Source organism: Zootoca vivipara, chromosome 3, assembly GCF_965207765.1.
Source record: "Zootoca vivipara chromosome 3, rZooViv2.hap1.1, whole genome shotgun sequence".
NCBI classification, from domain to species: domain Eukaryota; kingdom Metazoa; phylum Chordata; class Lepidosauria; order Squamata; family Lacertidae; genus Zootoca; species Zootoca vivipara.
Genome location: NC_142586.1, coordinates 79,712,461 through 79,728,082, shown reverse-complemented (window position 1 = coordinate 79,728,082; position 15,622 = coordinate 79,712,461). Strand labels below are relative to the sequence as shown.

The following is a 15,622-nucleotide window of genomic DNA, read 5'->3' as shown; positions in this document are numbered from 1 at the left end:
TGGAAGTGACCAGCAGGGCTGGGTGACAGGTGAGGGAATTCAGAAGCATGACAATATTTATTCTTTGTGGTCATTGCAATAATGTTTGAAACCTTTTTGCTCAAAAGTTTTAAGGATTGCAAAAAGATTAAAAACAAATTTAAACAATTCCTGACTTTATTGTAAGGCAGTATTCATCTGAAAAGGGAAGCTAGAAGGAAATGCCGTTTGGTGGAATAGACAGTTAAGAGAACACAAGTTCTTACAAAATTGCCTAATGGCCAAGAACGCTTTGGTAAGGCATTGGTTTTGATTGTGAAAAATTTCTTATAAAGAGCTGCCTATATAAAAGTAACTGTATTTATGATAAAAAAATGGGTTGAACATGGAGAACTTTTGTTTCTTTTGGCAAGTATAATGAATAAAGTATTGTGTATATGCAGACAGCAGAGCTCTTTGCCTTTCTTGGGGGCTGTAGAGACTGGTACTGCAAGAGACAATCCCCTCTGAAACTGGTACAAGAAGATTTCTAAGCCTGTTGTGTCAGCACACAGCTACATTCTTCTTCTTACCCCAAACTATTGGTTGATTTTGGGTGGATTGTGACGATTGACTGTAACATCTTTGCTGACAGCTCACAAGCAATTGGCATGGTTTCTATATATACAGATATCTGCAAGAGGTGGGATACACTGACACCATACTGGATGTGAAGTCAAAGCGGGTACGAACTTTACTGGGTCTCTCAGGTGATGGTCCAGACAGGGAAAACGACAAAAACCAAGAATCAATGGTGAATGGCACAGATGCTGAGATTAAAGAAAAGGTGATGATTGGGTAAGTGCTTTTGACAGTGGGTTGCTTCCAGTGGTACAAATTATGCTTTTGAACATAATGTGCTTAAGTACATTTTCCAGTGGTGTCATATACTGCACCAGTTTATTACATTTCAACTTTGTGTGTATATATTTGCTGGATTTTTCATTCTGTTCCTTGTAAGCTAAGCAACTAAATTTGCTTAGTCTAGGAAAATTAGTGGACTCTTTTTTTTCTTTTTCTTTTTAGTATTCTAGTGGGTTACATCAAGCTCAGTTTTGGCTATTGTTAGGTTTGTGAGTAGCCTGTTCATCTATGCAGATAATATGCAAGTCTTGAAAGAAGTGTCATGTCCTGAGATGTAACATGCCTCTTGCATCCCAAACTGTAAACACAACAATTGAGTGCACTTTCATAATGTATGTTAGTAGTTTTGCTGATGGCTTAGAGCAGATTTGGACGGAAACTGGAGGGAGAAAAGACTTCAATTGTTCATATGAACTTTTGGTTCAGGGGAATCCACTCCTGTGGAATTCTTTATTTTTCTTTGGTGACAACTCTGTTGATAAGAGTGCGTGCTTATTTACTATTATGAGAGTAGTTCTAAATCAGCAAGGATAAATAACAAAAGACAAGAAAACATTTTCAAGAGCATTTCTTTAATTCTGCTGCTTTCTAAGGTGATGTAAAAATGTCATAATGCTTCCTTAAAGAAGAATTACTTGTTCTGTCCATGGAAAATTTTATGCAAGTCAATGTATTTGCTAATGTACAGATCCCAGTGAAAACTTTTGCACTCAAGAGCATCATGTGGACTTGGGATGTATCCTGGAAGATACTGAATCCATCAGTGGAAACATTATCTTGATAGTTTGACAGTTATAATCTTACTCACACATGTTTCATAATGTTTACTGAAAGAAATGGTTCACTACTTCAGATCAGCACACTGGTGCTATAAAAGATAAGTACCACAGCTCAGCATGACTGAACACAGCAGGGGACACTAAAATAATTAACCTTTGTATTAACATCTAGCATTTCCAGTGTTTGCCGTGGATGTAAAAGATGCACTTTGTCATTAACATATTTGGCAGAAGAAAAACAAATGAAACCGGGTGTAGCCTTGCGTGGGATACCAATTAGTTCTCATTTTAATACCCGCTTCTTTAGTTTAATGATGTTACCTTTTCCTTTGCAAGTTAAGTAAAAAGTTGGGGGAATTGCATTGTTCTGCTATCTGATGCACAGTGTGTAGTAATAAAGCCCAGCCCATGTAAAATTTCTGATTTTCAAATTGACTTTGGAGCATTGTTATAAACATTTGTAAATCTTATTGGGTAATATGTTTACGGTGTTTTTCAAGCAATAAATGCTTCTTTTTTTGAAAATGCGCCTTTCAACTGTCTTGCAAATTGACATACTGTAACGTTTTAATGTGTTTCGTAATTGATAAAAGTTGTTAGTTGACTCAACTCCAACTTGGAATTCCTTCAAAGTGGTTCATGGTAAAGCTGAATGTACACAAATACCAGAACTTGTTTTTTTTTTTTTAACATACTTTTTATTAATTTTACAAAATACAAAAAAACAAAAAAACGGTACATACTTAAACCCCTTTTCCACCTCCTTCCTACCCACCCACATGGGTCCTCCCCTGCCACAGAAGTATCCCATGTTTGTGAACAGTCAGAAATGGTCCATTTTATGCTTGGATTTCTGTCCTCCTCCCCCTCCCCTGACCCCAAAGCCCCCCCCTGCCACCAGGGAGCTCCAGCAAACCAGGGCAGTACGCAGGAGGACATCCATCCAACCATCTATTGTTATACCAAAAAAAGAGAAAAATAGAAATAGGAAAAAAAGGGGAAAAAGAAAGGGCGAAGAAAAAAAAGAAAAAGAAAAAAACAATACAAAACAGAAAAATTTTTCTTGCATTCATAGTTGAAAAACCATATTTTATGGGCTTCCCCTCCCCCCCTTCCCCGGTTTTCATCCCTTTTTTATCATCTGCAACAGTTTCTTACTTTATAAAAATACACCTTTGTATCTTATACAACTTATAAATCAATTGTTAACATTTTCATCTAATATTCAAATCACTGAAAATTCAAACTCCCATTTTCTCTTCCCGTGCCTAATTTTTTTTTCTCCCTCTATAAGCCTCCATATTTTCACATTTTCCAAAATCCATTCACTTTTAAAACTATAACTATTCTCAATTTAACCTTACATCCCCGATTACCGGCTCCACCCCCCCCAATCCAGCAAATTCCAAAATCAGCAGACCAGTTATAAACCTGTTAATCCATCCTTATAATCACAACATCACTTTCCCTTCACCCCACCCCCTGTTTACAGTCTCTTGCCATCCAGGTCACCATACAGGACCCCTGAATTTCTTCTCTTCTCTGCATATTTTTTCCTTCTTCCCTGTGGGCGTTCTGGAGTTCCAATAATACCAATCGTGCCCCCCTCAAAGGCAGGGCACTCCATCCAACTTTTTGTAGAGTAGAGTCATCATTTTTTTCATGGTGTGTTTCATTTTGTGTTGAATCATCACAGTCCTCATCTTCATCTTTTCCTTCCCCATCATTGTCATTCTCACATTGCTCTTTTTCAGTGTCAAAAGCTTCATCTCCTAGAAAATCATATTCCGCCATCACCTCCTGAAATTTCTGCTGTAACTCCTGTCGTCGTGTCTCCTCTTGACATAACTCTATTCTTGTTTCCCACATTAAGGTCAAAACAGACCGCTGGAACTCAGGGGAACACTTTTTTGTTGACATATTTCAGTCCTGCCAAGGTCAAAACTTATCACGTGGGGTGGAATATGATCACAGTTTATTTTCTCGACTCCATTTTAACAAGCTGGCTGCATTCTTCAAGTCTTGTTAACAATAAAGTTCGAACTCACATTTCACAAGCACTTAAGCCAAAAAAGAAATTCCACAAAGTCCAGAAATACAAAGTGAAGTAAAAATTGACTTATAAATCCTGATCAACTCACTGAATTGCCTAGGCTGCCGGCTCCCGAGGGAAAGAAAGGTTTTTCTTAGGCTTTACCTCATTGCTGCAGGGCAGTCATAAACCACAGTCTCTCTCCCCTTTTCACCCTGCATCAAAGGGGATATTCTCTTTGATGCCTTTGAGGGATCCTTTTGAATTACAAATCTTCTGTTTATGGCTTCGGGTTTCTATTTACTGTCTCTTTGTTGCCGTGGGGGGGGGTGGCTTCCTCTTTTCTCCCCTCTCTCCCAGACCAAATTGTTTTATAATCCAAATCGTGAGGTTACTTACAGTCTTTTCCAATCATTTTATTTTCGGAAGAATCCAGCGCTCTCCGCCTTCGGCTTGAAGCTTCTCCCTGCTAGAATAACGTTGCCGCTCAAAATGGCCCCCGCGACTTCTACCCTCCTCGCTCCAGAGCTCTTATTAGAGCTAACCGAAGAGTTGGGGAGTCCGGATTGGGTCTGTGCCGAGCGAATTGCCCTCGGGACGCCCTTCCCGAGGTTCTAAGGGGCGCAGCGTTGCTCTCGCTGCCCTCCCCACTCCTAGCAGAGACGGGCCGTCTCGGAGACGAGACGAAACCCCGCCGATCGACGCTGGCGCTGAACCCGGAAGCCAAATACCAGAACTTGTTAAAGGATCTTGCAGTAATAGTAATGTTAGTTTTAAAGTTTTCTGTTCTAGAAAGCTGAGACTGATTTTTTTAAGCTTACATTTTAAGATTAGGGTTGTGCCAGGTATTTTCCAGTTCATACTAACATGCCCAAGGACTAGCGCTTTGCATATATTATTTTCATTTATCTATTTGATTCTGTTTATAAATCACTTCCCATAAATATGTCAGAACCCTTCACAATGAGAACTTCAACAATGAAACTAATTAAAAATGAATTCTGTATATATAAAAAAATTCAAATCTGATACAGACTGGGATTAAAACCTTGAAAAAGGAAGGTCTTCAACAGGCTCCAGAAGAAGATAGTGTCTCTCTGTTGTGTAACGGGAGGCAGTTTCCAAAGAGTAGGTGCTACCACTCTGAAGACCCAGTTCCAGACTTCCGGCTGTTATTTGCTGCCTGAGGTTCAGCTAAAACAAAATAACTTGCATGAGCTGAAAACACTTCCAGTTGCCCAAGGGGTGACATAGGTTTCTGCTGATCTCATCCACCCTGGCCAATAGCTGCAGATTCTTGTACGATATGAAGTGTGCTCTGAGGTCACAAGATGCTGCACAGGCAGGAGGAAGTAGGAAAGCCACTTTCTTTGAGCAGAACATTAGGGTTCTATATTGCTATTTTAGTGCTTTTTTTCCTTATTACTGCCACTTGATGTTCCTGGGACTGACCAAAAGCCAGTCAAGAATCATGTTGTAAATGAGATGACATCACTTAGCCAATCAGATTTAGCTGCATTGCAGCATCAGAAAGCCAATTCAAAGTGAAGATCATGTTTCCTGATCTCACATGGAATGGTCTTAGTGATGACATCATGCGACAGTTAGATTTGGCTTTGTGACATCACAAAGTCGATTAGCTGAATGCCAGAAAGGGTGCGCTTGTTCATAGCATTATTGGAAATATTAATGAGCACTTAGGCTTATAAATTGATTTAAAGCACAAATAATAAAAGTTGTAGCTGTATCAGAGTCTCTTCCACATTCATGCCCTTTCTGATGTTTTAGGGATTCTGCTGTTGTGCTGTCTCTACTCTCCACCTCAAGTCTTCATCTGACAAAGAAACTATAGAATTGAAATCCTTTTTAAAATTTTTGAGATAAGACCTAAGGAAGGTGTATAGAAAAGATGTAACAAGCCCTTTTCTGTGTAAATCATAAGTACTGTATGTAATAGAAGAATAAGTGTACATGTCATATAGTTATTACTTTTAAAAGATAAACCTTATGATACTTCTTGGATTTTGCTGTGTGATGTTATCTGATTTTCAGTATTAAGGTTCTGCACATTGTGATATTTCTGTTTATCTGGGCAGTAAACTTTAGCAGCATTTTAAAAGAATTTTGCATTAATCAATATTGTGATATTTGCATTATTTGTTGGGCAGTGTTATAAAAGAATTCAGAATGTGTTCATCACTTGAGACTTGTATGGGACAGTGAATATCATTTCTTTAGCAAGATTTTCGCTTTAACAGTGTTAGAATGATTACTGTTGCTTCATGTCCACCATTTATGCATACCTGCCAGTGTGTAAAGTCTGCATAAAGTGGAGAACAGGATCACTTTGTGTGCACCTATCACTTCCATAGACTGCCTTGTGTTCACATAGAAATCTTTACCTAAACTCAACTTCATATGTATGTGGGCCTCATCGGCATTATCCTTACCCCTAATATTATGTGTGTAGGGTTGCATGTGCATAAATCCCATTTAAATGTTATATCCAATTCATAGGTTCCAAGTAGACATAACTTAGGGGCAGGCAGCTATTATAAGAATTTTCTGCCACCACATCTCTGAAAAAGGTTATACAGTTTTGTAATGTTTCTACAACAGAAGGCAACTTGTTTTATGACGTTTATAGGACACACAATAGCAAAGTTCTCTGGGTGGCTTACAGTTAAATCCGAATGTATGTTTCCAGAACCTTTGAGACAAATTGGGCTGCAATCTTATGCACTTTTGAGCATCAGCTCCATTGAATACTTCTGAATAAACACACATAGGATTGCACTATTAATATATTGACAAACATGCATGGGATTTTTTAAATTGAAATTTCAGATTTTAAAAATTGTAGCCTTGCTAACTTTCCTTTCCTTTTTTCTATACCCTGACTGACATGGCATTAATTATGACCTGGCCCATTTTCCTTGTTTTACTGCCTTTTGTTACATAATGAAAAATTGCTTGTCTGCACTGCCTTGGTTACCCACACAGCCTCCTAGTATGCTTGAGGCTAGATTTTAAATGAAAATGCAGCATAGAAATAATAACAAATCCTCTCTCATTTTAGTGTTTAACTAGTAATTGGAATCAAGTGACGGGTTACATTAGAGAGGCTTGTAGCTTGAAACTGTGCACATTTAAGAACAAAATAACAAACTCTGGATCCAGCAGTGTTATATTCTCAACTTTCTTCATAGTTTTAGACAAAGAAATAATACAACTATCTGGATAAGAGAAAATGTATTTAATAGTTACCAAGTGAATGAAGAAAACAGCAATTAGCTTCTTTAGGAAAACCTGCAGAAAGTATTAGTAAAGCTAGGTGTTTGGGGAGCTGTAGTTGCAGCTTCATTTATTTTATTCTTGTCCAAGAAGGTCCCCCTCACCGTGTGTTGAGAATCTTGAAACCCAGCAAGTTCTGCTTCTTCTTCTTTTTTTAAAAAAACAACACTCCCCCACCACTGTCCCAAGTAGTAATCTAGAAACTTGAGGTTTAAGCACCGAACTATATCAGTGAAGACATTACTTTCTAATCTCAAGAAAAAAGAAGACAATTTCAGGTATCAATGTGAGAATTGTGATATTGCTGATTAGTAGTAGTTGGCTAGGCTGTTGAAATGTTGTGGATTCATATATGCTCACATTCAAAAGTGCTTGTGGTGCTGTGTGTGGTGCTGTGTGCGTGTGTTTTCTTCTAAATGTGGATAATTTCAAAGTTTCACTTTTCACAGTATTTACTCAAGTGGAGTCCATGTTAAATGAAGTGTGGTAAATAAATTTAAAGAGTTTGGATCAAGAGGTAGCCTTCTGCAGACGGAAGAGCTGACAACATAGTGGAGGCTGCTATTCACAGAAAGAGGAAGAGGGAATTCTAACTTCCTAAGCACATTTTTAGGGGCACCAGTGGACTCTGCTCATGCGATCTCTGGATCCAGCCCAGAATGTAATAAAAGGCCCCTTCATCGTCATTTTTCATGGGAATAGCTGTTTAAGTCTTATTCAAGACTAACAAATTCATTATGTCACAAGCTTTTGTGAACTCCAGTTGCTTGAACTGCAATCCTAAGTAGACTGAGGAGTGTGTATGTGTATGTATGTACACAGACACAGACACACACACGTAAAAGAAAATAGGGAAAGCTGGAGTTAAGTGGTAATGAAACACATTAATTGTTGAGTAATCAACCAATTGCTGCTGTGGTGAAGTATCACTGCATATTTTGCATACATTTAAGTTTTAATTGAATAATCGGAATATACAATTTATATTTCACTGTAATTTAACTCAAAACATTTGCAGTTTTTTCCTTTGCTTGTGTGTGTATACCTTCAAAACAAGAGTTATTCTTTGTGCATTGAATTGAGTGGACTGTAGTCTATAAAAGAGTGTGTACTGTCATTTTTTTTAGTCTTGATGGTGCCATGAGACTCATTCTAGTTTTTGTCGTGCACCACAATATACATTTATGAATTTGAAACTGAAGTTCCAGTAGCACACAGAGAGAGATCGCTTGGACTAATGATAAAACTCTTTCAAACCAATGCTGTGTATGGATGCCAAATTTTTATTGTTGTAAATGTTTGGTTTTATTATGAAAATAAATAAGAACATTTATATATAAAAAAGAAAATGCAGATCCAGTGGAGAATGATATCATTTCCCTTATATTTTTAGGTGTGTTTGGCTTTGTTAAACATAATGAAGATAGAAAAACAGACAAAATAACCCTTTGCTGCTATTTTAATTTTTATCTAGGAAACCAGATTTGACAGACTCTGCTTCGCTGCTAGAGACATTTAAATTCCTTGAAAATGCTGCAGCAGAATTTAGTGATGAGGACGAAGATGATGATATTGATGGAAGAGAGAGAACAATCATGGACACTTCAACGGTGGGCTGAGAACTCTTAATCATAGAACAAGACTTTCTGTTATGGGATCTTAAAAATCATGATATGGCATATATTCCAATCCTTATGTGTGAGCAAGTGCAAGGATTTAATCGTGGCACATTTTTGCAAGTCAGTCTGATAAATAGTATTCTAGTACTGTATTGCTACCTCCTGTCCAATTAAAAGAAGCCTAGCTTGGCCTCCTCCTCTACATTTGTATGATGCAAGTACAAATTACACATGGCTTTGATTAAATTAGATTAAATTTCCTAGTGTCCTACAGATTATATAGTACATTAGTATTTAAGTTAGATCTAAAATGAACAGTGATGTATATATTCTACTCTTCTGTTCACCCCCCTCCCCCTGCTAGAGTGCAGGGATATGTAGAAATAACATAGACAAAAATGTTTAATTTCATTTTCTGTCCTTCATAGATTGTGAGGAAAAGGGTGATATCAGATAGCAGTGAAGACAGAGATACTGAAGAGGCCTTGAAGGAGTTTGATTTCTTGGCTACATCCGATGAAGGAGATGGAGAGTCAAGAAGTTCAGGAGACGGCACAGACTGGGGTAAGGAAGTAGAAAGGAATTCTTCAGAAATGCAGGAACTTGGTTAAATGGGAAAAAAATTATAGCGGTTGTAATATTGTTAAGGATATGCTGCTGTAGCTCTGGGGTGACCCAAGTCCTGCCAGATCCTCCCCACCTTTATATTTTATCTAGATAGAATAAATAACTTTATTGAAGCTATTATTTTCTATTAATAGTTTGAGTTAGTTGTAAGGTGTAACTTTTAAAACTCTATTCTGTAAGGAAATTGGCTATTCTTTTGGGATGCCACTAAAACATTATACAAAACCTTCTAACTCCTTAGGAACATGACAAGATACAGTGTCTTAGCCATGCAATGCTACGGAAACTGGCTATAGAGGTAACCCAGTAGGAGAACGCTATCATGACTTTATGTGTTTCATTGGTTGTCCAAGAGTGAAACAACTCTTGGTCCAATCTCATTACATAAGAAACGACCAAGACATAGACCAACTCCACTTCTTGATACTTCTCAGCGTTAAAGCCCTTGGGCCAGAATAAGCCCCACAGACTCTGCTTTGGCATTGGCTTCATGACTTCAAGTAGTGAAATGATAGAGTAAAAAAATAGAATAAAATGGCAGACAATTTGAGCCTGTGTCAGGGCAAAGTGGCAAGATGGGAGTCTGACATACAGTGTCGGGGCTTCCCATTCCTTCTGAAGCCAGTTTCATATGTTGCGTTCACTTTCATTCTCCGTACTCCCTTTGCCTACTAGACCAAGATTTATTTTTAAGAATGTATAAAATGCTTAATATAGAATATCTGTGAGTGGTGAACAAGAGGACACAAGAATAAATAATATAAGATCAATCAAATCAAAGCTATGAAGCATAATTCAGCTTCTTTTGTAGATTGTAACTCTGCAAACTCAAAATACAACTGGGGAAGACCAGAGTAATAAGAGAAGTTTTCAGCAGGTGTCTAAAATGCAGAATATCTGTCTCCTATCTCCTTACATGTCAGTTGTTATATACATTATTTTTACTTGGCACTTCCTTGATGGCATCCTTGATGGCATTTCACTTCTTCCAGAGTGGCCAAATACAAATAATTTGAAACGGGATTGAAATGGTGCCTTTGCCTTTACAATCTGTTTCTGAAGAGTCCATCATACTAACCCATTTCCTGCAGATATTCTTGTAATCCTTTATAAACTCATACTTATCCATATTTACTGTTCCTCTGAGGCAGTGTGTGTGTGTGTGTGTGTGTGTGTGTGAGAGAGAGAGAGAGAGAGAGAGGGAGACGTTTCTTTACTTGGGAGCTATCCTCCCTGTCTGATACTCCAGTTGCTTCACTCTTAGCCAGTTTCTGTTGCAGTCATGATGGTTTGGTCCTTCTTATCCGGCATTGTTGTTGTAAACTCTGCACCTGTTCCTACTTTATTAGCTACTTGCTTCCTGACGATCACTTTTTGCTTAGTTTCCCAGCCTTTGTAACCGCCATTTGCTGAACTTCCTCTGCTCCATCCTGTCCACATCTGGCTATGTTTTGTTTTTCTTTCTCCCACACCTGTTCAAATGGCATAGGTTGAATCCATCACACCTTATGCTCCACTGACTCTGGCAGCCCAATCACATGCATGCTTTACCTGGAGGAAGTCCCACCAAATTCTGTGGGGCTTAATCCTAGGTAAGTATGCATATGCTATGGACGTGAAATCTGAGAGCTGGATACTGTTGTGCATCAGTATTCAGAAATGGAAGAAAGAAAACATCTGAGTCATCTGTATACGGTAGTTTATTAGAGCAAGATTTGCCTCCTGTGACAAACAGACTTTAAAAACAAAACGAAACGCTGGAACGGGTTACTTTTCAAAAAGCCACTTGAATGGATTTTTAAATGTGTTATCACAGGTGATGTATAACCAGAGGTAAAAACATGTTAGGACAGGTCAGAATTCAATTTCTACACAATATCTGGGGTTATGTGTAATTATAGCAGCTCCCTTTTCCTTGTGACCCTCCCAAAAAGGTAGCAACAGGTGGAATGCCATTTCATAAGATCTACAGGGGTAGCAGCAGTGTTGGGCACCTGACACGAACACAGTCAGGTGGTTGGCACCAGGGACATGAAACACAAACAATCTATACCTTTTTATTGGCTTCCTGCTGATGAGAATAAAGAATAATAATAATTGGGAGGGGGTGTTGGTTTTTGTTATTATGTTATGCATTTTTGTGTTTTTATTATGTAAACTGCCCTGTGATCCTTGGGTGAAGGGTGGTATAGAAATTTTAATGATGATGATGATAATGATGATGTTACAATGCTCCATGTTGGCTTCATTGTGATACAGACAATTTTGTATAAGCAGATGGCAAGTTGCAAAATTATTCTGAAGTTCAGACTGCACTTGGAAAACAGTTCCCAAAATGCTGTGTTACATGTCATTACAGAACGTACATTGAAGTGTGCTTTCAGATGGAATCCTTTGCAAGTGTTAAGCATGCTCACTTGGCTTATGCGACACCAGCATGACATATGAAAATGTGCCAAGTCCTGTGGTAGACTTTGCTGCTCTGAATTGACTTGCAGGATCAGTAATGTGGCACTCTCCAAATCGGTTATTAAACGAACCTAATATTAGATGATACCTCTGGGCTTAAAGTACCTTCATTCCACTTGCTTTCTCATGTTACACTAGTTGGGAGGTGCTTGTCATTTTGATGCAGCCTAATATTAAGCCTTGGTGTAAAGTGTGGTTTGTGGAACCATGAGCTGTACAGGACCACTGGGTTGTGTGCCTTCTGCTATCTATAGCTGGTGTAAAATGTCATAATTTGAACTGTATGAATGAGACCAGGTTATTCTTACAGCTCTTGAACACCATTATTTTCTTACTAAATAATCTAAGTAATTTATTTTTATCTATGTTGTGCAACATTAGAGAGACCCAGTCAAAAGTAAGTGGGTATTCAAAGACTCAAGTAACATAGACAGTGAAGACTGAAAGAGGAAATGTTTGAAGTGATTACCAATTACATTAAAAATGAAGTATTTTCACTCAGAATGAATAAAGGGTTGGGATCAGAAAGTGGCTATTACTAACACCAACCCCCAATTACTTTTTTGAAGACTTCTGAACAAGTGAAGTAGAAGGGCACTTGGGATCAAATGAGCTGTGGTGGAGCCAGCTTTCATATTTTGGCTCAGTCCACATGTAAAGCGGAGAGGGGTGGGTGGATCTTATTTTTAACAGTACAAGCTGTGCAGCGAGGGGGGGGCACTGAACTTTCCCCCCACTCTCTGCAGTCAGTTGCTCTAGCAGCTTTTATCCTATTTCTGACTCTGATAACAGCAGTGAGCCGAGAACAGAGAAAAGGAGCTGGAACAACACTGAGGGAAGGCATGGCATTGAGTGGGGAAGCGTTCAAGGCTCTTCTCCTGTTGCTCTGCTAAACAACACTCCCCCTTCCTCACCCATATGAACAAGGTGAACATGCGAAAAGAAGCACATACCTTTTGCATCTAGTTTGGCCTTCAACTGCAGCACTGTTTATTGTTGCCTTACAAAAAACCCCAAACGTATAGATCAGCAACCTCTGCCGCCTTCAGTGCAAAATAAACAAATTACTTATAGATCAGCAGCTGCTGCCTTCTTCAGTATCAAATAAATAAATGACATAAAGAGGATGTTTCATTTGTTTTACTTTGTCTAGAAAAGGAAGACCAGTGTCTCATGCCTGAAGCCTGGAATGTGGACCAGGGAGTAATAACCAAACTGAAGGAACAATACAAAAAGGAGCGCAAGGGGAAAAAGGGGGTGAAGAGTAAGTGGAAAACATTGCACCTTAAAATTCATAAATTCCTGCCTCTTTTCACTTCACCAATACTATCTTTCTTTCAATGTTTTCCTCAAACTACTTACTCTTTTACTTTGCTGCTCCTGACTGCTTTCCTGTTCACAGTTACCAGGGGTGGAAATTAATGATACTTAAAATCCAGAGGTGTTGGGGTCATTGCTTTTATCCATTTGGATAAAGTATGGGGGGGAATGCTTTTAAAATATTAAATATTTAATTTTTGGCTACCATAAAACACTTCTTGTTAAGGTTTGTCCAAACCAGTCCATTTTTGCCTGACTTAGAGACCATAGAGGCTGTAGTTGATTGTCTGATCTCTCCTGGTTTGTATTTCTGGGAATCTTTGTGCGGAACTTAATGCTTCAGTAAATGATTGCTAATCATTCCATCTAATTTTTGAAGTTAGTTTAGTCTGTGCGTGCACCCTGTCATTTACAGTGGGCAATGCAACTTGGTTCAGGAGAACCATTCAGCTATTTCCATGTACCCAAGGATTTGGGTTTGCATTTGTTTTTACTGAACAGCCTTCCCCAATGCTACCTGGCAAAATGCTTTTGTAACTGAGGGAGACTGAAAAATGTTTTTGGACTAACCTGATCCCATCACTCGGTACATTCAACTGTTTATTTCCCTTTGGCAGCCCTGAGACAACTCCTTCCAAACAAAGCAAACAGCTTTGTATGAAGTTATAAACTTTGCCATCCAGTGGAAATACCTCATTTCCCCCCGCCCCCCAGCACACCTGAGAAGTTAGGGTGTGTATATAGGAGGGTGTACAGTGCATATATTTAGCAGTAGTTGTTTTTTTAAAAAAAGAAATGATATAGTTCTGGGAGGAGGAGAGGATATGGATGTACTGGAAACCTGTAAAGAGCAGCTCATGAGACAAGCAGACAGATAACTGAATCTTTGGTCTGGACATCCTCTTAACTAGAAGTGAAAGATAAAAGCAAATTAATTTCTACCCTTGTTTCTATGTAATGTTTGCTACATGCAATTCATGCTATCCTCATAATTTGAATGCAGGGCTCGAAATGGGGGAGGGGAGGGGGAATCTTAACAGGCTTTTAGTAATGTCAGTAAGTCCTCATCAAACTTCACCTAATTTGGTTGAGTGCTATTTTTATACCAGGCAAACAATTGGATCAGTATTTGAAGTTTAATTTCTAGCCCTGTGTGTCATACTTCCTTTCTGTGTTACATCTCTTACAATATAAATCCATTACGTAGAAGATGTGCGCTCAAAATGTGCAATGCAACCCTTTTGGATGTTTAATATGGAAACCCTAGGTTTATATGTCATAAACAGCAGTTGTATTCTGAAAATTTGGGTAGCAATTATATGGAACAAATGCACACAGAAATCAAGATTTACAAAATAAAATGTAAGATGCTTAATTTTTAATGTTAGTCTTTGCAAAATTGATTTTAAAATTACAGTATTAGCTTTCCCCATTATTCTTGGGGAGGACTTTGCTAAATGCTAGCTTTCAGCATGTTGCAGAGGCTTTTGGTCTGTGCAGCCTTGTGGTGTTAGCACTGTTAAGATAATAGAATAGATAATTTTTCAGCTAAAAAGATTATGATTGGATCACAGTACCAAATTTTGGTAGTGTTAAAATGTATTTAGTGATTACTTGTGGGCCTAATGGCAAAAGGCATGATAGAGTCTGAAATTTGGGTGAATATACTTGGTATATTCCTCTATTTTGTTGCTCAAATTGGAATACTCATTCATTATGCATTTACAAACCTGAGAGAAAGTCCTCTTTACAGCAGCTATTTCTTCTGTGTTTACTATGGTAAACTCTAAAATATGATACCTGGCAAATTACCTGTATTTCCCCTAGATGCAGGTCTCCCTCCTTGAATTTTTTGAGAGTGCTTTACTGAAGCATAACCACTTCATTGATTCCCTGTATTCTATATATGAGTATTGAAAAGATGGAAGTGGATAATCCTATTTATTAAGTTTTTTGGTTATGGAGAAATGCTTCAGCAGCAATAACGCAAGTAACTTGTCCCAGTCACCTTGCAAACCATTCTTTCAAAATGCTGTACATTGTGTATTCCTGCTCCAAAACATAATTTAAGGGTTAGCCACTTTTCTGGGACAATGTCCAGATCTCCTGGCAGCCTGCCACATTCTGTTTTGTTTTCAAACCCTAAGGCTTCTGCCAGCCCACCCAGTTCAGCTAAGGCAGGCATCCCCAAACTTCGGCCCTCCAGATGTTTTGGACTACAATTCCCATCTTCCCCGACCACTGGTCCTGTTAGCTAGGGATCATGGGAGTTGTAGGCCAAAACATCTGGAGGGCCGCAGTTTGGGGGTGCCTGAGCTAAGGAGACTGAGACAGGATTTACTCTGGCTGAATGAAGTCCTATCCACTGATCCTAAGGCCTACTTCAGGGGTATTCATTCTCCTGTTCATCAGTGTTAGCCCATAGTAAGGGGATATGCTCTTGCCTTAGTCATTGCTACAGGATCTAGTAATTCAAGTTCTTTACTAGATTCCCCATTGTGAGGTTTGACAAATTGCTTTCCCCTTTTCCATACATTCCTCGCCACCCAAAAAAATCTCAGAATTTGGGACTCACTACAAGCTTGTTAAATGTTGAGACT

At 38.6% G+C, this 15,622-nt stretch overlaps 1 protein-coding gene across 3 annotated transcripts in view; it reads left to right on the top strand.

Annotated features, from left to right (window-relative positions):
- The window catches only part of STRN (striatin), a 50,868-nt gene that overhangs the window by 15,946 nt on the left and 19,300 nt on the right, over nucleotides 1-15,622 (top strand). For 2 of the 3 annotated variants that reach the window (XM_035108286.3, XM_035108288.3), the window contains exons 5-8: nucleotides 649-816; nucleotides 8,462-8,597; nucleotides 9,035-9,170; nucleotides 12,856-12,966. In XM_035108286.3, the coding sequence (XP_034964177.1) occupies nucleotides 649-816; nucleotides 8,462-8,597; nucleotides 9,035-9,170; nucleotides 12,856-12,966 (551 nt within the window). The remainder of the gene's footprint in view (nucleotides 1-648; nucleotides 817-8,461; nucleotides 8,598-9,034; nucleotides 9,171-12,855; nucleotides 12,967-15,622) is intronic. The other variant, XM_060272900.2, reaches the window with a different exon arrangement.